This window comes from Clarias gariepinus, chromosome 20 (genome assembly GCF_024256425.1).
Source record: "Clarias gariepinus isolate MV-2021 ecotype Netherlands chromosome 20, CGAR_prim_01v2, whole genome shotgun sequence".
Classification (NCBI taxonomy): Eukaryota; Metazoa; Chordata; class Actinopteri; order Siluriformes; family Clariidae; genus Clarias; species Clarias gariepinus.
In genome coordinates this window covers 24467755-24495000 of record NC_071119.1, presented here as the reverse complement: position 1 = coordinate 24495000, position 27246 = coordinate 24467755, and the positions used below count along the sequence as shown (strand labels likewise).

The 27246-nt window shown below is 40.0% G+C and overlaps 1 protein-coding gene across 3 annotated transcripts in view; it reads left to right on the top strand.

The window, feature by feature from the left end:
• The window catches only part of rnf24 (ring finger protein 24), a 31853-nt gene extending 5870 nt beyond the window's left edge, over positions 1–25983 (top strand). For all 3 annotated transcript variants that reach the window (XM_053480125.1, XM_053480126.1, XM_053480127.1), the window contains exons 2-6: positions 5651–5800; positions 10920–10962; positions 12868–12909; positions 18477–18556; positions 21616–25983. In XM_053480125.1, the coding sequence (XP_053336100.1) occupies positions 5658–5800; positions 10920–10962; positions 12868–12909; positions 18477–18556; positions 21616–21757 (450 nt within the window). In that variant the 5' untranslated portion in view covers positions 5651–5657 and the 3' untranslated portion in view covers positions 21758–25983. The remainder of the gene's footprint in view (positions 1–5650; positions 5801–10919; positions 10963–12867; positions 12910–18476; positions 18557–21615) is intronic.
• The last annotated feature ends 1263 nt before the right edge of the window (positions 25984–27246 follow it).

Sequence of the window (27246 nt, the reverse complement as noted above, 5' to 3'; positions counted from 1 at the left end):
CATTTAGTGTGTTGTTGGTCTGGTTCAGGTTCAGAGCTTATCAACGTGTTGAGAGCGAAGCGCAAACAAACAGGCAAAGATTAGGGGAAAGGACAAATAACCGTCTTTCAGGCTCACACGCGACCTCGCAACTAGGAATAGCGTCTATTTTGATCTTCGGCTAACAGTTCTGATGTTTGAACTGTAGAGTCCAAGGCTGCGTTTACATCACCAGCCTGAGGTCACTCAAATCTGATTTTTCACCCTGATGTGACACAGATCTGATTGGTTAGGGCTGTGGAGGAACTGAGTCACTTCCGAGGAACTAATGCGACTTTTTGCTCCCGCACATGCGTAGAACGCTCGCTGACATCATCAGTCAGCACCTTAAGCACTGGGATTTCATTGCGGAGCCAGTAACAGCTGCTAAAGCGAGGCACCTGGCTTTCTTCCTTCTTCTGGGCCTCAAGAAATACAGGCGACTAACTGCTCGCCGTCCTCCAGAGTGAAACCCCAAGCAGGTTTCTTTTGCTAAAATCGCATCCATTGTTTGAAATAAATGATCGGACGCACAAAATATGACGTGTTTTCACCCGGATGATATGAGCAGGGACGTCTCAATAAAAGTCGCTTTAAGATTAAGAACCAAAACGTAATCAGAAATGTACAACATGGCTTGTAATATAAACGTCATCTAATTTTTGCCCAGGTTTTAATGAAAGTTTTAGATGTTGTTTCAGATGTGACCTCACAAGGATGGGGTGGAGGGGGTTGTTAAATACGAGTTCTGTTATGAGAAACGCCTCTGTGTTTGTTTTCCTTAGTCGAAGGTCAGGATAGACGAGTTACGCCCTTCGCTGGAATGCAGCGAGATGTTAAGCAAGGGGTCACGACCCCATGAGGAGTCACTCGATTTACAAACAGTGTGGAGGGAGAAGGCGAATCAGGAGTACAAAAATAATCAAGTGTTTTAAAATTTTACTCTTTGACCTTCTTTCTTTAGGATTTTTTTTATTCATAGAGGTTTTTATTGAGTATACCAGGGTAACGTGACCGAACCTTCACCAAATATCCTTACAAGCACATTGAAGTAATCATTAAGTGCTAAGCAAGAGGACGCACGTTTAGCATCATGTAACTACTTAATGATTTATTCAGAAAATCCACAAAACGCTATAAAACCTCAAGTTGAAACTAAAGCATCTGGGGATAAAACAACATACGTGTTAAAACAGTGTTGCGCATGTGTGTGTACCGTGTTTACAGATAAAATATTCCTGATGTTGTGGACGTTAGCATGGCGGTATCTGCTCCACATGGGTGCTACGTGGTTGGTCCACTGTGTTTATTATCATTATTATAGCTGTTATGGGAAAACAAGACAAAAAAATAATAATAATATTATGTCAAAGAGCAGAACTGATCCGAGTACAGGACAGTTTAATTGTTGTTGTTCAAGAGAGCAGCAGGAAAGTGTTAAAGGTCAAAGAGAGAGATGAGCGCATGGGGATATTGTCATTAAGCTCAGCTGTCTTAACTCTTACTGTCTTTTTCGCCATTTCTGTCTTTGATACGTTAATACATATTTCAGGCTGTAATTTCAGCTCATTTTAAATATATTATTGTTTGCTTTCTGATCATATCATATCACACATGATAGCTGTGTTTAGGGAGGAAACACACACCGTGGCCGCCCAAGCAGCGTGAAAAAGTCTCAGTGAGTTGTAAATCAGAAGCAGCTTATTAAAAAGGACACTTCTGTTCCGCAATCAGTTCTGGGTAAAAGGGTGCGTGAAGGTGAAAAAGCATCATGAGGGATATGTGTTGGGGATTAGTTCGGCATCACGTTACTCGAAGTAGATGTTTAATGGATGTTTGGGAAATCCGTTAAAACTCATGAGGTCGCTTGGGGGAAGTAAGTGCAACGAAGTTAAGAGCCAGTACAAGAGCATTAATTAAGCAGTTAAACACTTGCCAGTGTGCTGGTACAGGAAAATAATCAATGTTGTTATGCCGGAGTGAAGTGGCGTTACCGTATCTTTAAGAATGTTGATTATTTTCCTGTAACAGCGTGTCCTAGAGTGTTTAATTCTTTATACAATGTGATAATTGGACTATTATTCAATAACACACAGTGTATTGAGATATCTATTGTGATGTACTGTGTGTTATAATTTACTTGCAGTTCTATGCTGCTTCAGAAAATGAATCTGACCAATCAGGATTCAGAATTCAGCAGCACTGTGGCGTAAACATATTATATATTCAAGGGCTGTAACATGACATTCTTCTTGACCAGTTCCACTTATTTCATGGCTGAAAAAAACTTCAAGGTACTTTCGAGGGGTTCTTTATGTGCACTTATTTATGTTCCAAGTCATGTTTTGACTCCTTTGTCCCTCTGGAGTGGCGACTAAAGGGGTTTTCCCCTTCATGTTACGGGAAAACACTGGTATTGTTTATGGACAGCAGCTCGAGACACGTGGGACATGCCGCGGAGATAACGTTCGTACGTTGGAATGCGGTACTGCAGCAGCCCTTGCCTGTTATGTAATACAAAAGCAAAAGCAAGAAGCAGCGAGAAGAAGTAGGAGGAGGAGGAGGATGGAAAAGGAGCTCTCCATTTCAAACAGGAATCAGCTATCCACAACTGGACCTTGAGGGCTCTTTTGAACCCTTGTGGTTTTTGTTGTAAGAGAACTTCTTTCTTTTTTACGATCTACTTCAGGAGCATCCAGGGACGTGCGGTGTACTCGACAAGCGCTCAAGATAAAAAACCTCTGCTCCTTGATTACCCACAAAGTTACTTTGAGTTCCCACCCTGAGTAAGTCATTAAACCAAGAACTTCAAGTCCCTCTAGAGCAAAGATAGAGGGTCTTTGAAAGGCCCGCCCCCACATTGTCGACTTGACAAGAGTGAGAGAATGTGACTCATTGCACCTACTCAAAGCGAACTCCCGCTGGGGAAGTTATCAGTCCTGGTTGGTGAAAAAAGTTGCCACTAAAAACAGCGAGTCAAAAAAAGTGAAAGATCCGTAGCTGTGGATCAAACAGTGAATAGACTGAGAAATAGATCCTAGAAATACTGTTTTTCTGGGGTATTTCCTGCTTCTTTGGATTTGAAAGTGAACAACTTGACATCTGGTTTAAAGGCGCCTTTGTAGTCAGGGTTGTAAGCCACAGCAGGATGGAGGCTCTCTGGTGCTCTCCGCCGTGCTAAACCCTGATGGTGACTGGCAGAAATAAGAACATCAGGTCAAGGGGTAGAAAGAGATCTGCCATTTCAGGTTTCAGATTCCGGGAACGAGTTGCTCAGGCCTTGGGGAAAGTTTTCTTGTGCGTGAGCCGGTTGAACTGACATTCACACCTGGACCTTTGCACTTTATTTATTGAAACTATTTTTAGCCTCGCTGGCATTTAATTGGCTTTAAAAGAAAACAGATTGAATGCCAGCAAGATCATAAAAAAGATAAGCTTAATTACTGTAAGCTCAGCAACGGCACTCCTTTATCCTAATCATGACATTATGTCTGTATTCATACAGTAGCAGTGCAAAAACAAATGTCCGCTAAGCGGCTCAGCTTTCTGAATGGCTTTGAAATGTGTGCTTGTCATCTCTTTAATGGACTCTGTAATGGTCTTTTCATCTGGGTGTATTCCCATCTCATGTCCAGTGTTCCTAGGGTTGGACATCCATCAGGGTTCTAATAGAGAGAGACTTGTTACTGAAGATGAAGGAATGTTTGTCTTTCATTTATCGGTCAAATGATGGACCGGGCCTCTTCTTATTTATGTGTAGTAAATTTACTTGGATTGTCAGGCCCACCCAGGTGTCTACTCAACCTGGAGATCCACTAACTAACTCTTTGGCAGATTGTTCCTGAAACATCAACTCAGAGACCCAGTGGATAAGAATGCAGGTTATGGCCTGGAGAGCACGTCCTTCCGTTTGCTTTTATCTTCAGGTAGCCTTGAACTTGTTTAACTCTACTTGGCTATCTTTATTTCTACCTTGTTAAAGTAAACATTTTCCAGTTTCTTGTCTTTTTATAGTGCTGTGGTTTGGCAAGACTGCTCGATGTTCTTGTTGCATTCCTGGGGGTTATAGTTGCACAAATTTTGCTTGCACAGCTTGACCTCAATGCTTCATGATGCATTTGCGGCATCGAGCTGGCAACCCGACCCTGCAAATAGCGGACAGAAAAACGGCGGATGTATAGCCGGGCGGCACATAGACAGAACCATCTATTCATCCATCCATCCATCCATCCATGTAGAACCAAATCAATTCTTTTAAAACAAGTTAATTTTACTGCTATGGAAATACCGGTAGATGGAGGTAGACGAAGGTTAGTAGTTTGGATCTCTGAAATGTGAAATTATTAGACAAATCAAATAATAAAAAAAAAGGGTTAAAAGTCATATGTATTTGTTAGTTGTTGTATGCAGTAGAACACTTTTGCGCTGGGAGGTAATTGCTGGACGGTTCCACCAGCTACCACCGCGGGGGTTTATTTCCGCCCTGTGGGAAACACTGTGCACTGTTTACAACCAGCACACTGGAGAGCTTATAGGTAAACTATTACAACTATTTTATGACCGTTCTTGTGTGTAAACTTCACTCAAGCCTTTATTATTTCCAAAACAGGGTGTTATTGATGTTTAAAATTGTTTAGACTGGGCTGTCTCCATTGATTTTTACAGTGTGTCGCTAGCCCGGAGGATGGTTGAGGTTTTATCTTAAACAGCTCCAGTCTGGATGAGGAAGTGTCTGGACTAATACATTTGATCGTACCATGGTAACGGAATTCACCCTATTTTCCGCCACACGTCTAGACATGTTGAGGTTTAAGTTCTAAGACAAGACTTTATATAACAGAAGACCTTCCTGTTGGAAACACACATATACAGGCTTGCATCCTTTACCAGTATAGAGCGGAAATTCCTGGAAAAAAAAAGTTAGATATTGATAATATATTCCTGAAAACTATTCAGAAAGAGCCGAGGAGAAATGAAACAGGAGGATCTTCAAGGACAATCGGTTAACACCAGGTTTCCTACACGCTGCAGTATGTGTGTGTGTGTGTGTGTGTGTGCTGTGTATCGACTCCTACAGACATGATGTTCTCAAACCCTCGCCTCAGACTCACTCAGTTAACCAAAGTTTGGCTCTGGGCTTCCTCTTACTCACACACACACACACACACACACACACACACACTCGCAGTAACAGGCAGCTCGTCTCGTCAGTACTTCAGTGGTAATTGTTGTTATGGAGACAGACGATCAGAGCGAACAGGAAGCAGGCAGCATGCTGTCGAGAGCTTAGAGGTGGGAATCAAGCTGTAACACGTCTCCAGTCTGATTCATGGATGGGAATCGGAAAGGGCACTCGCTCTCATGGTCCCTCGGCTGACATTTAGCCTCGCTAATCAGATCTCTCAGATCTTCCCAGTTTCCGTCCCTGACTTCTTCCTACTGCATCAATAAACTTTTTAAGGTTTTTGATCAACTTGATAAAACACTGAAAATGAAATAAAAATATTTATTAGGTTCATGCAATTTACGTACAAGCAGGTGATACCACTAGCTTGATTCTTTTTCACATACAGGGCAAACTGCTGAAATTAAAGAAATAATTCTCCCTTTATTTTTTTCTTCCCTCCACCAGGACATCCATGACCTCAGATTTCCAGCACGACAGTTTCAGGATGCCGAATATAGGATTTCAAAACCTCCCCCTCAACATCTACATCGTGGTGTTCGGGACCGCCATCTTCGTCTTCATCCTCAGCCTGCTGTTCTGCTGCTATCTAATACGGTAAGCCCACACAACGCTTCCTGCAACCTTCGGTGGCGAGAGGCCGTGCTGCTGCCGCGGTGCCCGCCGATTTAGCTTCATTAGGGCTAGTTAGATGTCCGCGGTGTTGATAAGGGTGTTGGTTCGTCTGCAGTTTCACTGTATCTAGGATGAATCCTAATGAATACAAAGAGCAGGCCAAGCTCTCAGGAATGCCAGATCGATGTTGATCGCGTTAAGACGATAGGATCCGGCGTATATGGAGAAGGGCACGCCGGCTGTGAATTCAGCTTGTTAGATGCTGTGAATAAAACCTGCTGCAACCTTATAAACCCAGGGAACCTTATAGACACAGAAACACGAACAGTTTTACATGTAAAGGGTGGAAGGATTTTCCAGTATAAAACAAAAAATCATTTGTTCCTACAACGCAGGATGTTGTATAAATTGTTAAGAGTGCGCCACCTGCAGGATTATAAAGGAATGGCAACATTTAACCACCTCAAATGCAAACATACAGTACAGTACATAAATAAAAAATGTATGAAAAAAACTTTAGAGACAGTGTACCGATAAACAAAATGCCATGTGAAAGAATTGTGACGCACAACTGAATGAATTTTTTTACTTTCCATCTCTAAAAACTGACTGTGTCTTCAGAATTTAGTCCAAATAGCAAATAGAGGTGTTATAACTAGGGCTATGCAATTAAATCAGTCATGCAGTTTAATCAACCAACTGCTTTACTGATGATTCGATTCATTGATGCAGCGATTTAATCAATTGATTCAATGATTCAGTTATTGCACTATCTATCGCACTATCCATCCATCCATCCATCCATCCATCCATCGTTAATTTAGCTTTTAAACTGGTAGAACTGTGGCTTGGATCTTTAAAGGTTCTTCCAGTTGTGTGATAGTGGAAAAGAGCTCAGTGTGGTTTAAGTAGCCACTCCATGAAGCAGACATCCCTGAGACGTCTCCACATAGGATGAAGAAGCAGGAGGAGGTGTGTGGTGCAGCGGGAAGCTGGAAGCTTAGACAGGAGAGAAAGCGCTGACAGATGGTGTTGCCTGGAAGGATTTTCCTTTCATCTGCGAGCTGAGGAAAGAGAACGAGGCTCTTTTATCACGCTCGCTTTGAAGACAGCGACGAGTTTAAACAGCGTCCTCATCCCTAATCATTAATCCTGCGCTAGAAATACGGAGATAAATAGGTGAGTTTTGTTTTTTTATTATTTAATTATTTTTAGAGAGAGTGGGGAAAGTGAAGATGATTTGATTTGTTCTTCTCGTTGTTATTTTAAAGAGTCTGTTGTTTTGTAGCATCGATTATGCAATGAGAAAATGAACTGAAAAACTTTAGTTTTCTTAATAAAATTAGCTCTGGTTTAAAAAAAAATAAAAAGTGCTGGTAACTCTAGGTGTAATAACCTAAAGGAAAAAAAAAAAAAGTCCCATTGACATGACCGGTCGTGGTTTAATCTCAAAAGGCTCTTCAAAGCCTTAAGTGTTCTTGTCAGAGAACTGAATAGCTTCTCCGCTGCGCAGTCACGACCCGCATCGGCATTAGCCTTGAGGATGCTAAAGCGTGCCTTCATCTGTTTCCTCTCCGTCAACCTTGGCAGATTGTTTTTTGTGACAAGCACCGATGAGACTGAATAAAAGGAATAATAATTAAAGAGACCCTCGACTGTTTTATTGAGCATTAAAATTGAGACCAAGTTCAAGACGTTCAGAATGAGGACATTTCGGAAAAATCACATTCCCCCACGTATGACTCATGCTGAAGTGGTGTGTAAACGTTTTTTCGAGTGCACAACGTACCAATCTCATCCTCTGACCACAGCTGATAAAGTAGGAAGGCATGCACGAGGGTCTCTTCTGACATTTTCTCAGAAATTGATTTGTGAACTAACTACAGTAGGTGCACCTGCTGTATCGGAGATCATAAATGGGCAAGTGTGCTTGGGTACAGAACAGCATTAATAATGTAAAAAGTCGCCAGCAGGGGAGAGATGAGGGAGAAACCATCGTACCTGGGCGTGGCCTAGTGTGAACGCAGCCTTAAATACCCTTACTAAGAGAAAAAAATAGTACCATGGGCGAGGCTTAGAGAACCGTTTGTTCCTGTTTAGTTGAGCACACGTTATCACAAACTTGCAAACTTTTTTCAAGTCTGCACAAATTAAAAACATCAAGGGTAGGAAAGGGTTAGATTTTGTAACATTTTTTAAGGAATTGATTTAAATTAAACCATATGAAATGTCTCCACATCACCATTGAAATCCGTTGACATTTTTTTATAGGATCACTGCTTAAATAAAATAAATGTCACGAATTAAAAAAAAAAAGGTCCCAGCACACAACAGGGCTTAAAAGAGCAAAAAGCACTGAGGGGGAAAACGCTCCAGGGTTCCATTCAAATCAACTAAACACTGTTTATGCGAAAGCACTTTGCACTAAAAACATCTAAAGAAGGATTTTCCTTTGGCAGTCGTCCAAATGCGTGAGAACAGTCCAAAATTTCCTGCCTCAGGCCACCTCGAGAGCTCTGATAAACCTGCGTACGGTGGGACGAGGTGCGCATGCTGCGAGCCACCACTTCAGCAAGTGCCATAAATAGCTGCCTCGTGGCTCGCACAATGCAGGGAAGAGGCATTCTTCTCCGGGCTTCTTCTTCACAGAATGATCGGGATCGAAAACAAAGTCACGTCACGTCCACCTAAAAGCCTTTCGCTGACCGTCACGTCTCCTGAGCACGTGTAGCACGAGGGAGTCGTGAGCTCACACGAATGTGCGAAATGTCCTGTTATTCATCCAAAACACACACACAGATGCAAGGATAAATGTTGCAGCACCTTATTAGAGATGGCACACACACATGCAAGTGCCTGCAGGCCTTGAGAAAACACACAACAGCTTCGTGTTTATCTACTGCAGATATCCTAAAGGGGAGGAAATGAAAGTGCTCACATTGCACGCCAGGAGCTCAGAGAGAGTGTTGTTCCAGCACATTTTCAGAGCAATTAACTGAAACATGAAGGGTTATTTGGGTCGGGAGGTTCTAGATTTCCAAAGAGGTTATGCTCGTACCTAGAAACACTTTCTGGTTGTTTTTTATTTTATATTTTTAATGGTTTCCCATTGAAAAAAACACAAAAAAGATAAGGTTCCTGGTCCAAATACTCGACTCGCCCGACCCAGGTCCGATTCAGGGCTTGTTTGTGGACGGGGTTCTGATTCGGTTTTGGGTGTGGACTCAGACCACTTAGACCCAGTCCACCATTTTCAAGGGCTTTCACACTCCATACGAGATTGTGGTTTTTGTTTTTGGACCTCACGGTCTGCCCTGATACAGCCTGTACCCGATGCTCATGACTCCACTGTCTGAAATTCAACACTACTCAGCGAACATTCAGCTCAAAGTTCTGACACAGCAAGTGTCCAAACAAGCGCACACCCACTTTACCCAACAATCGATCACTATGTAGGTAAACAGTGATGCTAGTGTAAGGCGGGGAGGGGGGGGGGGGTGTACATGAGTGGAAAATTACCGGAGACTGAAACTGTAATAAAATAAACAAGCAGGGTTTGTTTGTTTGCATTACAGCACTGGGGACTCTGTGGTCAAAACAATGGCGGCCTTGTGATGTCATTAATTAATTAATTAAGAGTACTCTCTAGCATGGTTTATCAAGAACGAGCGTTTCTGCAAATCAGTCCAAAGTTCTTCTGACTAAGGAAACATTACCGTCCTGATGGGTGGTTGAATCATGTCAACTGAACTTCTTTCTTGTTAGGTAGAAATGTCTCATTACTTATCCAAGTAGCTTCTGGTTTGACTGGAGTTGGTAAGTTCCACATATTTGTATCCTCTAGGGGTAAGGATCCTTCCCTGTCTGAAAAGGCTTGTAGGTGAACAATTGAGAAGGTGAAAGTGGGAGGAAGTTAGAAAGTAAGTGAGGTACAGAGTTGATAAGAAGAACCAGTAAGAGAGAGAGATTAGTGAGAGTCGTTAAGACAACCAGTGGGAGTAGGGGGAGTCCTTATGTGTGGCTTTCCTGGTGAAAGGTGTCGTCTTGTCCAGGATGACCCCACAACCCCAAGGGTCAAGGATCAGACCCTGCCTGAAAAGGCTTGTTGGTAAACAATGAATAAGGTGAAAGTAGGAGTTGAGAAGAAGAATCAGTAATAAAGAGACATAATAGAGAGTCTTTAAGATGTAATGACCAGAGAATACTTGGGTGTAGCTTTCAGAGAATACTTAGGTGTAGCTTTCCTGGTGATGGGTGTGGTCTTGTTCAGCATGACCCTTCCCCCACCTACAGGGCACCAGTGTTCACTGCTTTCAATAGAAATGATGTAACAAAGGAGCTGCATCTAAGACAAGACATTAAGCAACTGAGAAGACAAGCCCAGAAGAGGCAGTGGGAAACTGGAAAGGTTGAATACCCTGTGAAAAGTAATTTAGAAAAGCCGAGAAGAAAGAAAGTATTTAAATGATTTCTTAAGGGTGACAGGACTAGAAAAGATGATTTAAACTGAAAGGAAGATGAGGGAGATAAAGACCAGAAGGTCTTTCAACATAGTTGTTGGCAACTGCCAATAAACACCAGGAAGACGAAACCTTTACGATCCAACCAAATAAACACTCACACTCAGTCTCTATAGCGCTTATTGTGTACAGGGTCACTGAAGGGCAGGGTCATGCCTATACTAGGGGACGCAGGGTACTAGGTGGGGTACACCCTTGACAGGGCGCCAATACGTCACAGGTCCCACACTACAGGCAACATGAAAACGCCAGCTAACCTTCCCTGCATGTCAACCCACCAAGCATGGGGAGAATATGGAAACTCCAAGCACAGACCCAAGACGGGAATTGAACCCTTGACCCCGAGGACAGAGGGGAGAGCAGAGGGAAGAGAAAAGAACTTTTCGAGGAACTGTATTCATTGCTCAAGCAAATTCCAGAGATGTACAGTTCTGTAGCTCTGTGACCCATCTTCAACTCTAACGAACTGCAGTTTTTGCCCTTTCGGTTAAATTTATTTATAATTTCACCCCCACCCTCCTGTCTTTTTTAACCTCAACACTCACTGATTAATACAAAAGTGTGTTGTTTGTGTTTTGCAGGTTAAGACACCAGGCGCACAAGGAGCTGTACGCTTATAAACAGGTATTTAGCGATTACATCCATTTCAAACAGCTGTCTCTCCTTGGCCCTGATCAAATACACATTTAGGCAATTCTTCTTTTTAGCCTGCTTCTAAAGTTAACACCCCCTACTACGACTTGATTGCATATGCAATGTCTTTTCAGCCCCATTAACAACCTCTACTGGCTAAAAGGTCAAGCTCCTTTCCTTCTCCTGTCGGGTATTCCTCAAAGACAGTGTTATAATATGATTGAAGCACAGTGGCATATGATCTGGGTTTGGAGAATCCATGTGTGTAATGACCGCGTGAGCACAGCAGAAGCTAATTATAGTTGTACATTATTAATCATCATGTAAAGCCTTTTCTTCCTTCTTTTTATCTACCTCTCTTCAGAGGAACGTGAACAACTTTTTATATGTACAAAGTTATTAAATTAGGGCTTAAGAAGTAAGAGGTAGCAACAGAGCCCTAATGATTGAAAAGTTGGCAAGGACGGCTTCATAATTGAATTTTTTTTATTTTTTAGAATAATTTACTTTCTGAATTTCCACTGCATTTATATTTTCTGAAGATTTTCTTCCCTTGTGTTGTTTTTTTTCTCTCTCATTTTTCAGCCCTATGAGGCTTTTCAGTGCATGACAGGCGCTTTAAAAAGAAATTATTATTATTATCATTATTAAGGATGCAAGGCCTTGAGGATAAGGTTCCCTGTTACGTAATTCCGAGCACTTTGCAGATGACATTTAAAATTGCGAAAGAGAATGAGTAATACTGTATGTAAAGCTGAGGCATGGCGCTTCTTCAAATTTAATTATGCACGAGGTGACGGCGTTAAACCGACAGCCTGCTTCCTACTCGCTCAGGCACTGATTTACTGAATGATTTTGCGTTTGATGAAAAACGTGATAACTTGAAACACACATACTGTTCATATGTTTACAGTACCAGCCTGAAGTGACACAAATTAGATTTTTTGACCCTAATGTGAAACATATCTGATTTTTTAGGGCTGTCGGAATACAAAAATCTGATTTTTTATTTAGATCGGACCTGAGCCACTTTCATATTTAGTTCTCTATCCATCCATCTAGAAACTTGTGTAGTCTAACTAGGGACCATTGAGTCCGCTGGTGTTCATTGTATTTAATATAATTTTTACAAACGTGGTAGGACCTCCACTCAACATTCGCACTCTACAGGCAATTTGACACGCTAATAAGCCTAATCTGGATGTCTTTGGACTATGGGAGGAACCCGGAGTACCCGGGGGAAACCCACCCTGCAAACTCCACACACACAGAACCCGAGGCAGTAATCGAACCCGGACCCTGGAGGTGCAAGGCGACAGTTCTAACCAGAACGCAACTGTGCCGCTGTACTTGAATGAGAACGGACAGATCGGAACTTGCGCAGGATGTGCATGCGTAGGAAACTCGATGATGTCATCAGTCAGCACCCTCAGTGTGAGGATTCCATGTCAGTGTTAGCAACAGCTCCTAATACAGCTAAAGTGAGCCGTCTGGCTTTCTTCCTTCTTCTGGGCCTCAACTAGTACAGCGGTCTAACTGCTCGCCGTCCTCCAGACTAAAACCCCAACTTTATTTTTTCTTGTTGTTGTTGCTAATCTCACATCCATTGTTTAAAACGAATGAGTGAGCAGACAAATATGACGTTTTAGCCCCGAAGATGTATCGACGTTCGCCCATGTGCTTTATCTGTGAGTCAGATAAAAATCACTTGTAATCACGAATATAAACCGTCATGACATGCAAATCCAATCGATGAAAAGCAAATTTAAGCTAGCTATGATAGCAACGTAGCAATGAGTTAGTTAGCTAGCGAATAGCATATCACACCTTAGTGCACCTTAGCTAACAGTTTAGATTTTAGTAAACTGATTTATTGACTTTTTTATCTATTTACAGGTTATTCAAAAGGAAAAAGTCAAAGAGCTAAATCTACATGAGGTAAGCACCTTTACATTCACATCTCAATGTTTGTGGATATCGTTATCTTTAATTGTCAGACATTTGATTTTCTTAGTCCTGTGATATCTGACGGATAGCTGAGTTACCAGGGTAACAGTACAGACTAACACCATTTATGGCCAGCCTGTAATACTTCCATACAATTAAATAACTTTCTATACAGTTAAAATACTTTTAAACATTCAATTCGAAACATTTATGTTTGGGACCTTATCAAGCTTTTCCACCAAACTTTTATAGTTTTTAGCAGCAAGCCGCTAACTGTTACCCGCTAACAAGCTAACCTAGCCCATTCTAAAAGATAAAGGTTAATTAGGCCTTGCCTGAGTAGCTTAGCCTTATGTCCTATAGCTGTACTGTGCTCTTAGGGACACCCATAGAACAGCTTAGCTTGGCGTTAAACCAGGAGGGTCTCTTGCTGAATGATGTTACAATAGAGTGGAATCTAATTGGCTTGGTTAAGGAAAAGGGACAATGTTTTCTTCTTCACACACTGGAGACCCATTGGAAGTTTTAAACTGATTAAAGGGTTTGTAATTAGGTAAAAGGTAACAAGTGTAATACGTCCCCTTTAAAGATTATAGAATGATATCCAAGCTCTCTCCTCTTTTATGAGCCATCTCTCCGTATACCGCCCCAAAAATGGCAACACAGCTGCAACAGTAATCGAGTCGTGTTGATGGAGGTGCTGATGGAAGTGTTGATGCCAGAAGATCATGAGACCAGCTTGCTGAGATACAGGGCATGCCAAAAAATCCCTATGCATGCTGTTTAGATACAAAATGTCTTCAACATTTTTAATACATAGATATAAAATATATTTGTATATATTAAAAAGAAATAGGATTTTTTTCTCCCCCTTTGTCCCCCCTTTTAACAATGTCGCTAATATATGTAGATATCGTTTTCCTGGTACACGCATTGATTTATAGAGACTTTTGCGACAGCCTGTACAGCTTGCTTACAGCAACAGGCTATAAATACTTTCATGTTCTAGTGCTCGCTCACTTCCAAATGTGTGATCCCACGTTTAAAAAAAGGAGACAGGATTCTGCCAGCTCATATTCAGGATTTTTAGGTCACAGTACAGTTCGTAACAAACCGTGGTTGATTTGACATTTGACTGCGGTCAGTTTTGGCTCTCGGTCAGTTTAGAGACTGGCTCAGCTTGGTATGTTTGTGAGTCGTAATTCGGCTTTCAGTTCTTATATAATTATGCACAAACGAGGATTGACATGTATGCTAATCACTTATTTAAAAAAAATAAAATAGACAAGTAGGTATTGGTCTAGGGTGTACCCCGCCTCATGCCCTAAGCCTCCTGGCATAGGCTTCAGGCCCTCCGCGATCCTGAATTCAAGATAAAGAGGTATAGATGATCAGTGAGTGATAAACAAGTAGGGATGCTTATCAGTTTGGGTTTCTTTGAGCGCTGGTTGCTTAGGAGGTTAATGGACAGGAGGTCAGCGGTTTAAGGCCACAGCTTCACCCAGATGCTATTGTTGGGATCTTGAGCACAGCTCTTAACCCTGTTTGCTCCAGGGGTGTCGTATAATGACTGATCCTGCACTCTGAGCCAATCCCCAAAGGTGGGATATGTGAAGGAGAGGAATTTTACAAGTCTTCTTTTTCCATTTCTTTAAGTTCTGCAGCCATTGATTTACCATTCCCAGTAATGATTATCGCGGCATGGTGGTGTAGTGTTTAGCGCTGTCACCTTGCACTTCCAGGATCCAGGTTCGATTCCCGTCTCTATGTGCATGGAGTATGTTCTCCCCGTGCTTGGTGGGTTTCCTCTAAGTATTTCAGTTTTCTCCCACAGTCCAAAGACCTGCAGATTAGGCTGATTAGCGTTCCCAGTAATGTGTGTGTACAGTATGTGTGTGTGCCCTGTGATGGATTGGAACCCTAGCCAGGCTTTACCCGACCTTATGTCCTAAGTCTTTTGAATAGGCTCCAGTCCTCTGTGACCCTAAATGCAGGATAAAGCGATATAGATGATGAGTGAGTGAGTGAGTGAGTAATGATTATTTCCCAATAAGAATTTATTTCACTTATACCACAGCAACATGGATTTTTTTGTTGTCCATTTTTTAGTTACATTTATTGGCAAGAAGTTAGTTCCTGTTTTCACATTCATCCTAACCGCTTTACCTTTTAACTTTTGCTACAATGCGCTTACACTGGAGACTCCTTCCTTAGCATGTCTTTCATTATCACGATATTGTAGAGCATCTGCACTAAAGGTTCCCATGAACAAGATAAACCATAATGCATTTCAGCTGTACATATAGTAAATATCTGTAATCTAGCGAGCGCTAATGCTCCAGTGTAAATTTCCCACCTGAGTCCCGTTTCTTAAAGCTGAAAACTCAATAAATCTGTCATGAAAACCAGAAGTTATGTGAAGACCTGAGCCACTACTGTGATTCCTGGGAAAACCTCAGTATTTAAGGTGGGCAAATCCTCAGATAGTCATTAGCTGATCAGCGCGTTATCTCTTTCTTACCTTAGAGCAATGTTTTTTTTTTTAATATGTAATGCTGACGTCCTTAAGCTTCATAAAAAAAATTAAGTGTTTGATTGCCGCTCTTTCACTTCTTTCATCTCACACTGCTGCTATTTTGATCTCGGTGGCTTCGTGGGGTTCGTCATTCAGACGTCATTGCTTGCGTGCTTTGGGTTTATGCTAACTGTTGAGTGTAGAGGAGACCCGCTGGCATGAGCACGTCAGCTGTTAACGTCACTTCTGTGAATAGAGCAAATCTAGATAAACATCTGTTTTTCCTTTTTCCCCCTTTTTCTTTGAATCTAAATTGGGTGAATTTTTCATGATTACTGATTCAATGTGGTGGAAAATCTAGAACTTATACTGACTTAAGTCCAAGTGAATGTAGTAATAATTAACTAGAAGTTCAAGAAAATAAGAGTTAATTAGAGTTAGCATAAGAGTAAATATATAATAAGATTTCCTTTTTACATGGCTACATGATTTTTCCATGGTGCTACGTTTCATGATGCTACGTGAGCATGACACATTGTTCTATGTTCTCCAGTGATAGGGCTCTATGTTCTCATGTCTCCATGTTCTTTTAGTACTAGGGTCCTATGTTCCCAGGGCCCTATGTTCTCCAGGACTAGGGTCCTATGTTCCCAGGGTACCATTTTCCCCAATTCTAGGGTCCTGTGTTTTGAGGACCACATGTTCTCCAGTACTATAGTCCTATGTTTCCAGGGCCTTATGTTTGCCAGTCCTAGGCTCCTATGTTCCTAGGGCCCCATGTTCATTCATTGATAGGGTCCTTTGTTCCGAGGACCCCATGTTCTCAAGTACTAGGGTCCTCTGTTTCCAGGGCCCTATGTTCTCCAGGACTAGGGCCCTATGTTCCCAGGTCCCCATGTTCTTCAGTACTAGGGTCCTACAGTATGTTTTTAGCACCCTATGTTCTCCAGGACCCTTTGCTCTCCAGGACTAGGGTCCTATGTTTTCAGGGCCCTATGTTCTCCAGGACTAGGGTCCTATGTTTCCAGGACCCCATGTTCTCCTGGACCCTATGTTCCCATAGCCCCATGTTCTCCAGCACTAGGGTCCTATGTTCCCAGGTCTCTAGGTTCTCCAGTACCAGGGTCCTACGTTCCCAGGGCATAATGTTCCCAATGCCCTATATTCTCAGGGTCTCTAGGGTTCCATTGGTCTATATACAGTAGCACATAATGTTAACCTGAAAAAGATGTACCCTAGCTCTCTGCTTTATAGTTTTTGGGCTATTGTGGTAACACATTAAAGCTGATGCATACACAAAAGTATATATAGGTTTTTGTTTTGACTGTTCGATGAAATTCTTTCTAGAGACCTCTTAATAATGATAGCCATTAATTTCGCTGTGTTTAAATTATTTTGAAGCCTTGTTCCAGCTAAATAAACTGAATCATATTCAGGAAATATTTTATCTTGATAAAGGTCGCACTTTTCTCAGAGTAGGATGGTTAGGATGGGATGTGTTGAATGATCTAGGGAACATCGCACCCTGGGAACAAAGGCACACCTCTGGGTTTGTTACCTTGCTAGATTTGTTTGCTAACCAGCAGGCTAACACTTTCACAAGCAAATTACATGTTATCCTGAAAAATACAATTAGTCTGTAAAATATTTGTGAGCTATCATAACAAGTCAGCTATTATAAATCGAACAGGTTAGTTTTGTGCTATAAACAATAGAGTGAAGTATTAAATTTTACAGAAAAAACAGTAGATAAATACCTTATCCTCATGATCCTTTCGCAGAATTGAGAAAGTTTGAATCCTAAATATTGTTTTAACGCACTTAAATGAACACTGTCCAGGCTAGTTCCTCCAGCATTACCTGCTTTGTTCCTCATTTAAATATTCTAAAAATATGGTTCCAACATTTGTTGCCTTGTAAATAAAACTTGCACTGGCCATCTCACTTTACACTTGTTATGTTCCAGAGCTTCCATGCAGTAAAGCTTTGAAAGGTCGAGCTAGCTAGTCCAGTTCACTCAGCTAGCTAATGATGTACATGTTTAATCAGGTTAGAGATCACTCAGGTCAGTTATTGAAACCACCTGCATATTACTTCTTGTTGTTTTAAGTTTAAGGGGCGTTTGGGCCTTACTGCCACCTACTGGACTGGAGTGTAGAGCAGAAGCTTATGGCTTGGATTAAAACATGCCATTTAAAGATTGTAACAACACATGGTACATTATACAAGCATTTCAATGTGAAATAAATACTTTTAGTAGTTTTTAATGTTTCAAAACCTGTAAGAAATATATCTGCTTGAGACAAAATCAGACAATAAAGATACTGGATGTAGTGATACTGGATTAAATAGAAAAAATGCAAAGCTCGGAAAGTATATTTAAATCAAATTGATAGTCTTCCTTATGATTTAGTTTAGTTCATTCTTTTAAGAACTGAAGTAAAATTACTGTGACTTTTAATCAAATACATACCATTACACAACCTGGTGCCCTAAGTCTCCTGGGATAGGCTCTAGGATAAAGTGAACCATGTGCTTAAGTGCTTATAATGAAAATATATACTGTATAATTCCGTAGAATTGTCCACAATTGTCCAGTTATTTTTCTGTCAGCTAGACTTTCATACTACGTACTTGTGTATGAAAGTACTGTAATTAAGCTTGCGATGTCACACTGTGACGCTGTCATTTTTAATATGATTAAAAGACGTGTAGGTGTGATAAGTCATGTTTTGGCCAGTCCTCTTATTTTGATTTTTTCCATTTCGGGTTTGTTCTCCTAATGTGTCTCTGTTCCCTTCCAACTGGTATTTTTATTTCTTTTTTGCCTTAGTGTGAAATCTTCCAATGCCTTTTTTAAAGCATTATATTCAGATTATGTTTTCTTCTACACCAGCAGCTTGGGGTCATTTTTAATGAACTACGTGCCCAGAAACACCGAAACAATCTAAAAAATGTCCATTGCCTGTACAGTATGTTCACTGCTGATGCTTTGGTATATCACGTCTAAGCGGTGCACATACTTGTTCTTTTGCGTCCTCAGATCTGCGCCGTGTGCTTAGAGGAATTCAAGCAGAAGGACGAGCTGGGGATCTGTCCGTGCAAACACGCCTTTCACCGGAAGTGAGTATCAGTGCATGCATTAGCATTAAATATCAAGAGTTCCTGAGAATGGGAGGAGTGTGTAACGTTTTGACACAAGCAAATCTCGAAAGTGCTTATTCGTTTTTACTTTTTTTTAAGACCAAAAAGTAGCAGACAATACATCTTTTTATCTGAGTTAAATTCTAATATCTATTCTAGACAAACAGCATTCTGATAAACTAATCGCTATGTCTATAACTCTATATAGATGCTCATTAATACTAATACTGTACATTGTACATATGGGGTGTAGGTGCGGTTTAATTGTGTGTGTTGCAGGAAGCTTCTAGAAATCAGCAGTCTGTCCTGTTTAAACAGGAGAGAGAGGTCTCCACTGGCTCAAAGCCAGCTCTTCTCCCTCACACCAAGTGTCCTCGGTGTGTACACACACCCAGCAGAACACCTCGGTGGGGGTCTGGGAAGAGACCGAGGCCTCACATTAGGCTAGGTCTATTATATAACATGCACATGCCTCTACCTTCCTTTTAATTCTAAGAAATGTACTTTCTTAGAGCTTTCCCCATCCCGGATTTCTTCTTATTTTGTCGTTTCTTCTTATTAGTTGTTTAAACATGAAACCCCATTTAATGTAAGGCATGAACCAGAGAGAAACAGGTGCAGATGATGACAGATGATCAGGCCGGTGTATATTGGTATACCACTGATGCTGAATGCTGAGTGGCCGGTAGATATGAGATAATTATGAGATAATAAAATAAAATGAGATGATTAACAAATGTGTAAAATAATTAGTCAGAAATGTAAGCTAGTAGTAAGAGATTCTTCTAAACTCAAAAGGGAATTTTGTGATAAGTCAAAAAGTTTAAAATAATTTGTCAAAACCTTGAGATAACTTTTGTAATTCTGAGATACAACATAAAAATCTTGAGATAATACATTAACATTGTAAGATTTTAACATTTTATGTTTGTGTAATGTCAAAATTTAAAAATAATACATCAGATACATAAAATTTTTGGATTATGCATCAGAATTTTGAGATAATACATCAGTATTGTTAGACATCAAAATTTTGAGATAGTACGCCATAATTTTAAGATGATACATAATAATTTTGCATTAAAACCTAAGTATTATAAAATGTCTGGATATTTGTACAATACCAAATTGTATTATATTGTAAGACATTACAATTCCGAGATGAAAGATGTCAAACTTTTAAAAAAATTCATCAGACTTTTTTATTTATGACTTGGAATTATAAGATGTCAGAATTTAGTTTAAGGTAATAAGTCCATTTTTAAAATTGTAAAATATCAGCATTTTTAGATAATACATTCAACTTTTTTAAAGATAACCTGGAATTGTAAAATATATAAATGTTTAGATAATACATTGGACTTTTGAGATTTTAAAATAATATCTCAGAATTGTAAAATGCCAGAATTATTGGATTAAACATCAGAATTTTGAGATAATACAGTACATCAGAAGTTTAAGGTAATAAGTTAGAATTTTAGACAATACTAAATTTAATTTAAAAAATGTATGAATGTTGAGATACCGTAATACATCAGTATTTTGAGATAATACATATAAATTGTAAGATGACAAAATGTAAAAAAGGTCTGAGTGTATATAGAAAGCTATTTTGAATCAAATGGCGTTCATAATAATAATAATAATAATAATAATGAATAAAGTTGGGGTTAATGTTGAATATAAAACATCCATTAATGTAAGTTAACAAAAAAAAAAAAGAAATCTGAAACTTTAATGTGTAATCATAAAATAGTTTTCTTTGCCTCCTCATAATCTCTTTTGCAACACAAAAGTGATGACTTCATTTACTGTATTATGTGTTAGTGATTGAGAAAACACTTTAACAAAATAATATGAATACAAAATTCTTTCAAAATAATTACGTTCGGCAGCTTTAATTCCGACACACTTAGCTGTGCAGTTGGCACTTGAAAAAAAAAAAAAAAATCCCTGAAATGCCGCCTCTCCTGCCGTCTCTCCCTGCAGCTCCCGATGTCCTAAAAACAGCAGCGTAGCCGGTGAATAATTCATCAGCGCGGCATGTACACTGCTGCTGACTCGATCTGTTTCCCTGTGTATCATCACAGCTTATAAACTCTGAAAGCTACACTAATATCAACTCGGTGTCACGTTAATCAAAGACACAGAGGGAGATAACAGGACGGATATTCGCTTCTGGTGCACAGTCATCACGCTACTCATCATACTGACATTTTCACTGCTGGAGTTTGGGTGGAGGATTAGCATCACCTCATTTTTCGTGAATTTATTAGGAGCGTACATTAAGGTCGGGTGACGTTGTCAAAATTATACATCGTGACATAAATCACTATGAACAGTCGGATACACGATGATTGGCACTCCTGGTAAACTAACACACAATAAATATTTTCTCAAACTGTCACTGAACTTTCAAACGAAGTAGATTTATTTTTTATAATAAGGAAATGAAAAAGAAATTGTCTATTCAGTTAATCAGACACATACTGTATATTTGTGTATCCTTTTTAACCGGAATTTACCAAGGGTGCCAATAATTTCGAATTAATTCAAGTTAAATTTAGTTTGTGCTTAACCGAGTTAAACCATAAACTACAACAACTTAGAAGGTACTATAACCCGCTCTAGTAACAGTAAAATTTTACATAAAAATCAACATATTAAATATAAAAACATTAAAATGTGCTTCTAAGTAAAATATATATTTTGTCTTATTTGTTTTGTGCGGGAAAAAAATATAGCAGAAATACTTTGCATGAAATGAAGCGATGCACCCATCATGCGTAGTGTCCACTGTACAAGCCTCTGGCAGTGTTATGATCTGGGGTTACTTCAGTTCTTCAGCTCTAGACTCAGCAACGTTATCAGCTGAAGACCTGAATCACCAGATTATCACATCCATGAGGTTCTTCTTCTCCAATGGCACGGGACATAATCCAGGACTCTGGGAGCTTGAGGAATCATTTTATTTGCCATTTAAACATTCTACTTCCCCTCCTTCTGACCTTCTCATGATCTCGCTCTGTTTCTCTCAGGTGCCTCATCAAGTGGCTGGAGGTGAGGAAGGTGTGTCCGCTGTGCAACATGCCCGTCCTACAGCTGGCGCAGCAGCAGGGAACCTCCGTGTCGACCGCCCTGACGCAGCAGCCCCTGCCCGGGGTGGAGAACCTGGTGTAGCCTTGATATGACGTCCTCCTCTTTCTTCTCTTCCTCCTCGTCCTCCTACCTCTATCCCCCCTCCCTCAATCGCTCTACTGTACAGGTACACAACAACAACAACAACAAACGGCAGCGTCCTTGTTTTCCGCCTCAGCAGATTCTCGTCCTACGATGAAGACTCGCGAGTCACAACAGCGATCACCTTATTATTGTTATTTTTATTATTATTATTCTTATTTGACTTTATGTTTTTTTTTAAGGGGGCAGTAAAAATTCAGACTGTTCCACACCAAAGCACTTTTCTGGGGACACCAGCGCAAAAGGGGTGAATGTGAACTATGAGGACAGAAAAGAAAAAAAAAGGATTAACAACCACAAAAAACAAGTGATTTTTGTTTTTCTTTATGTAACAAGCACTTTACATGGACTCCATGTTAATTTTAATCGCTTGTGAAAATGGTAGCAAGTTTTGTACTATTTCGGTTAACTGTATTATTATTATTATTATTATTATTATACATTTTTTAGTAAGATTTGCCTTTGGTTAAATTAACACAATGTGATAAAGAAGGGATGACAATGTTTTTTTTGAGTGCAGGTAGGAAGTGTATTCCTTATAGGTCAATGATAAACCTATAAACAGAAGCGGACCGAGCATTAGACTTGTGTCTCACTGCAGAGAACTGCTGATCTGCTCTGTTATAGTGCCCAAGGAAGGCATCCTACAGTAAGGTGGATTGAAACAGTTCCTGACTGAACTGATCCAAGACCCTAAGTTCATGTTACAATGAAGGTCTTGTATCAGGGCAGAAAAGGAGGAATGGCTGGAGGACTTCAAGGTGTTGGCCAATGAAAAGTGATTAAGAAGATGGACAATGACAAATCATGATGCATTATTTCAACCGTTTTTCATAGTCGGTCCATTAGCAGCAACAAGGATGAAGGTCTTGCCGCTGAGTTTGTTACATAGGTCCGGTATCTGAATGTCCTTGCTTTCTGTCTTGGTATCACACCACTCAACTGATTTTAATATCGTGATACATTTGAGATTGCGTCTTGAATCACTTGTACACTAAATCTTTGAAATAGTCATCTCGGTTTTTTATTTTCACACCGAGACCTCGTTTAGTATTTCAGCGACGATCAAAATCATAGTTGTTACAGTATCGTTTAACGTGTAAATAGTTGAGAAGAATATATCAGTATCGACTGAGTGACGTACACTAAGAAAGTACTTAAAGTAGCTAGCTAGATGTTTGTTTGATGTACATGGTACAACAAGCTACACATCACCAGGGGCGTTCAAGTCAACAGCAGGACTTTTCAGGTGAATTGACAAAGCAGTTGTTTTCAAGTACAGTACGCTGATGAGACTCTTAGCCGCGGTAAAACTCGTGAATGACGAGTCCGGGGCGTGGTCGCTCAGAGCCTACTGCAGTCTTTGCCTTAAATATTCAGCGAGTAAAGCGCCTGATTTTGAAAAATTGGTGACTTGCGGAAGAGACTGTACACACAATCGTTCACCAACATGTTGCAGGAACTCGGCTGGGAGTTATTGCCTCATCCCCCGTACAGTCCCGACCTCGCTCCAAGCCATTTCCAACTGGGAGTTCCTGGGAGGCCGGCGTTTCATACGTGAATCAGGCTGTCAGATCTTGACTCCCGTTTTGACTTGAACAAGCTCTCAGAAAAGAACTCGACTTGTAGCTTTGCCTTTTAGCCCTGTGGATCACGTTATTTACCTCTTGTTCCAGTGAAAGGAGAAGGCTCGGTTACAGAGTAGTGCTCGTCAGGCATGTTAATCCAGCCACGGCTTCTGCCCAACACTACAAACCTGAACACTACGGCTCAAGTAATGTCAGTCATGCGATCGCCCGAGATGAACCCACGTCCATTTTCGTCTCATAGCCTGAGCCAAAGCCGGTAAGGTTCTATCATCACTCAGCCAAGCTAAAAGAAAAAACAAGGGTTCTAGCACTTTGTATCTAATACACAAAGAGCTGTTAATGCATTAGGCGCATTTCACCAGTCAGCAGGTTACATCTTTACTGAGTGTGCTTTCTGGTGCTTTCCCCGTGGCTGCATTGTCCGTGGTGTAAAGTGCTGTGTAGGGCATTTTCAATCGAGGTCAGAGGCTTTAAATAGATCTTGTGGGTTAAAATTTTCATGAAAGCAGAAGGTGCGCTTTGCTCAACTCTACCGCCACATTTCCAAATCTAATCCCAAATCCAATACACATTGGATTTTGTTTTGTTTTTCTTCTTAAGGGATTTCTTTGGAAAAGTTGCTCATTCTGAATACTTTATTCTCAATCATGGTTGAAAGATGTACGTTGTTCAATTGTGTCCAGATTTGACAAGAATGTTTAGCTGTTCATTATAATAATCTGTGCATGTTCATTACCGCGAAGAACAACTTCTGTTCTCGTCTTAATCTTAAACGATTCTCACGAAATCATTATTGGCCATAGCAGTTACGCCATGCTAATGATGTGAAAAGCCAAATCAAAATGTTTCACTCTAACGTGTTCAAAACACAGGACGTCACACCGGTTATGATGTTATAAACTTTACATAAGATATAGTATGTTTGACAGAATCTGCGAGGTCGAATCAAACTCCTCCTCTGCTGCTTGTTAGAGCCTTGATACACCAGACCGTCTGACACGTCATCACTAAGCGTCCAGCTGACTGGGCGTAGTGTGTTTTGTGTTCTGGGTTCTTTTCAGATCTTGTTCAGCCCAATTCCAACCAATCGTAGCATGCTAACATAGATCTTCAAGCATCACATGGTTCTAGCGTTTACATCAACAGTTACATGAGACGTATTACGTAGCATGTTTTAGTACCGTAGTCTTATACGTTCACGAAGAAGTAAGATATTTAAGTTTTGACGATTAACACGAACTCAAATTAGACATCCCTTCCCCCGTGTTTAACAATAAAAGGCAGTGATGAGTGTATTGTTCGTATTATTATTATTATTATTATTAAGAACGATTGCTGAAAATTGTTGGTGCAAATGATTGCATGCATATTATTTATTTATTATTAAAAACATTTTACACACTACTGCCCATTTCTGGAGTGACATCATAACAGACATCGATTTACGCAGATTATTATTAGTATTCCTAATTTTTTTGTCCTCTCAGCAGTAGGGAGTTATTTGTTTATATTTACTCATAATGTTATAAACAATAATAATTTAAAACTATTACATATAAAAATCATATAACTCAACATAGAACACAGATACTGCCCCCTGCGGGTGTGGAGAGCATTCCTTCTCAAATTTACGTCTCAGTTTTGCAGATGATGACAATAAGAGACTTTTTTCCCCTTTTCATTTTATTGCCAACACTAATCGATTATTGTGTGTTACCATGAACACAAATTGCGCTGCCCCCTGCTGGTGTGGGTAGATTTCTCTTTGTGCCGATGCAGATGCGGTAATGTTGGTAATGATTTTTCGTTTTTTCATCGTTGTTGGATGACTAAGCTCAACTTTTGTTTTACATTTTATGTGCATTATTCGTTACGATTACAAACACTGATGACACACTACTGCCCCCTTCTGGTGTGGAGGGATTTCCCTTTCACGTAGATGCAAATTATTTGAAGGAAGCGATCTGCGTTCACTCTGTGTTTGATGACGACCCTGTGTGTCACAGTTGGTCAAAGACGCAAACATGACTGTGAGATACGAGTTAAACCCGCGCAGTTGGCGGCATCCTTACAAGTCTGAGCAGTTTTGTAGTATAACCTAGAAGGGAGCCATCTTCAAATCGTGGCGTAGTTAATTATCGAGATATTGTATAGTTCCTTCCTGCTGCCACATCATGTCCTTCCGTAACCCTCATGGTTTGTGGGTGTACAGTGTTTGTTTTCTATCGTCCCGCCTCGTCATGCCGCGTGTTTGATCCTCTTAACCCTTGCACTCACACACACATACACACACACACCTGTGTTTAACACTGATAATGTTTGTGATGCTCACAGACATGGTTGTAAAACTAAGAATTCTGTAGCAGAATATTTTTTTGGAGACATTCTTGCTTGTACAGTATTTGTAAGCTCTATTTTTGTATATTTAATTGACATTTTGGAGAAAATAAAAAGAGAAAAAAAGAATGTTCTTTTATTTCATTTGTTGTTTTGCTAATTTTGTTTTATTCATTAAAAAAATGTTGCATGTGATTGACTTGAACTGTACATATAAAATAAAAATTACCACATTTTGAAGGTAATAAAAGCAGCATCCTTGCACTTGTCTTTCTTGTTTTATTCGTGCCAGAGACCTTATCAGGAGAGGAGATGGTTTACAGGTTAAAATATGCTTTATGTAGTGGGTGGAGCCTAATACAGGATGTCCCTTTTATTTAGAAGTCAGTCACTGATGAGGAGTCTCAGCTCAAACAAACGGGGGTCCAAGTGATTAACATTCAATAATGTCTATAATCTCTATATAATAATGTCTAGACTCTGCAGACGATAATATCTATAATATTTAAAAAATGTTTATCTATACCTTCTAGACAATAATGTACAGACAATAATGTTTATCTATACTGTCTAGAATATGTTATTATCTATCTATACTAGACAATAATGTATATATGCTCAATACATTTAGGTATTTTGTTATAATTTTAATTATAATTTCTAGACAATAATATCTATACTCTCAATAATTTCTATAATAGTATATAATGATGTCTTTAATGTCTAGACATACTTTTTATATATATTGTCTAGACAATAATGTCTATATGTACTGTTTAGACAATAATGTCTATCTATACTGTCTAAATAATGTGTATAATGTCTAGACAATAATGTCTACATGCTCAATAGATTTAGGTCTAAAATGTCTAAACAATAATTTCTATACTCTCAATATAATAATGTCTATAATGTCTAGACATTATACTGGTTATTTATACAGTCTAGACAATATCTATATGCACTCACCTAAAGGATTATTAGGAACACCATACTAATACGGTGTTTGACCCCCTTTCGCCTTCAGAACTGCCTCAATTCTACGTCGCATTGATTCAACAAGGTGCTGAAAGCATTCTTTAGAAATGTTGGCCCATATTAATAGGATAGCATCTTGCAGTTGATGGAGATTTGTGGGATGCACATCCAGGGCACGAAGCTTCCGTTCCACCACATCCCAAAGATGCTCTATTGGGTTGAGATCTGGTGACTGTGGGGGCCATTTTAGTACAGTGAACTCATTGTCATGTTCAAGAAACCAATTTGAAATGATTGGAGCTTTGTGACATGGTGCATTATCCTGCTGGAAGTAGCCATCAGAGGATGGGTACATGGAGGTCATAAAGGGATGGACATGGTCAGAAACAATGCTCAGGTAGCCCGTGGCATTTAATCGATGCCCAATTGGCACTAAGGGGCCTAAAGTGTGCCAAGAAAACATCCCTCACACCATTACACCACCACCACCAGCCTGCACAGTGGTAACAAGGCATGATGGATCCA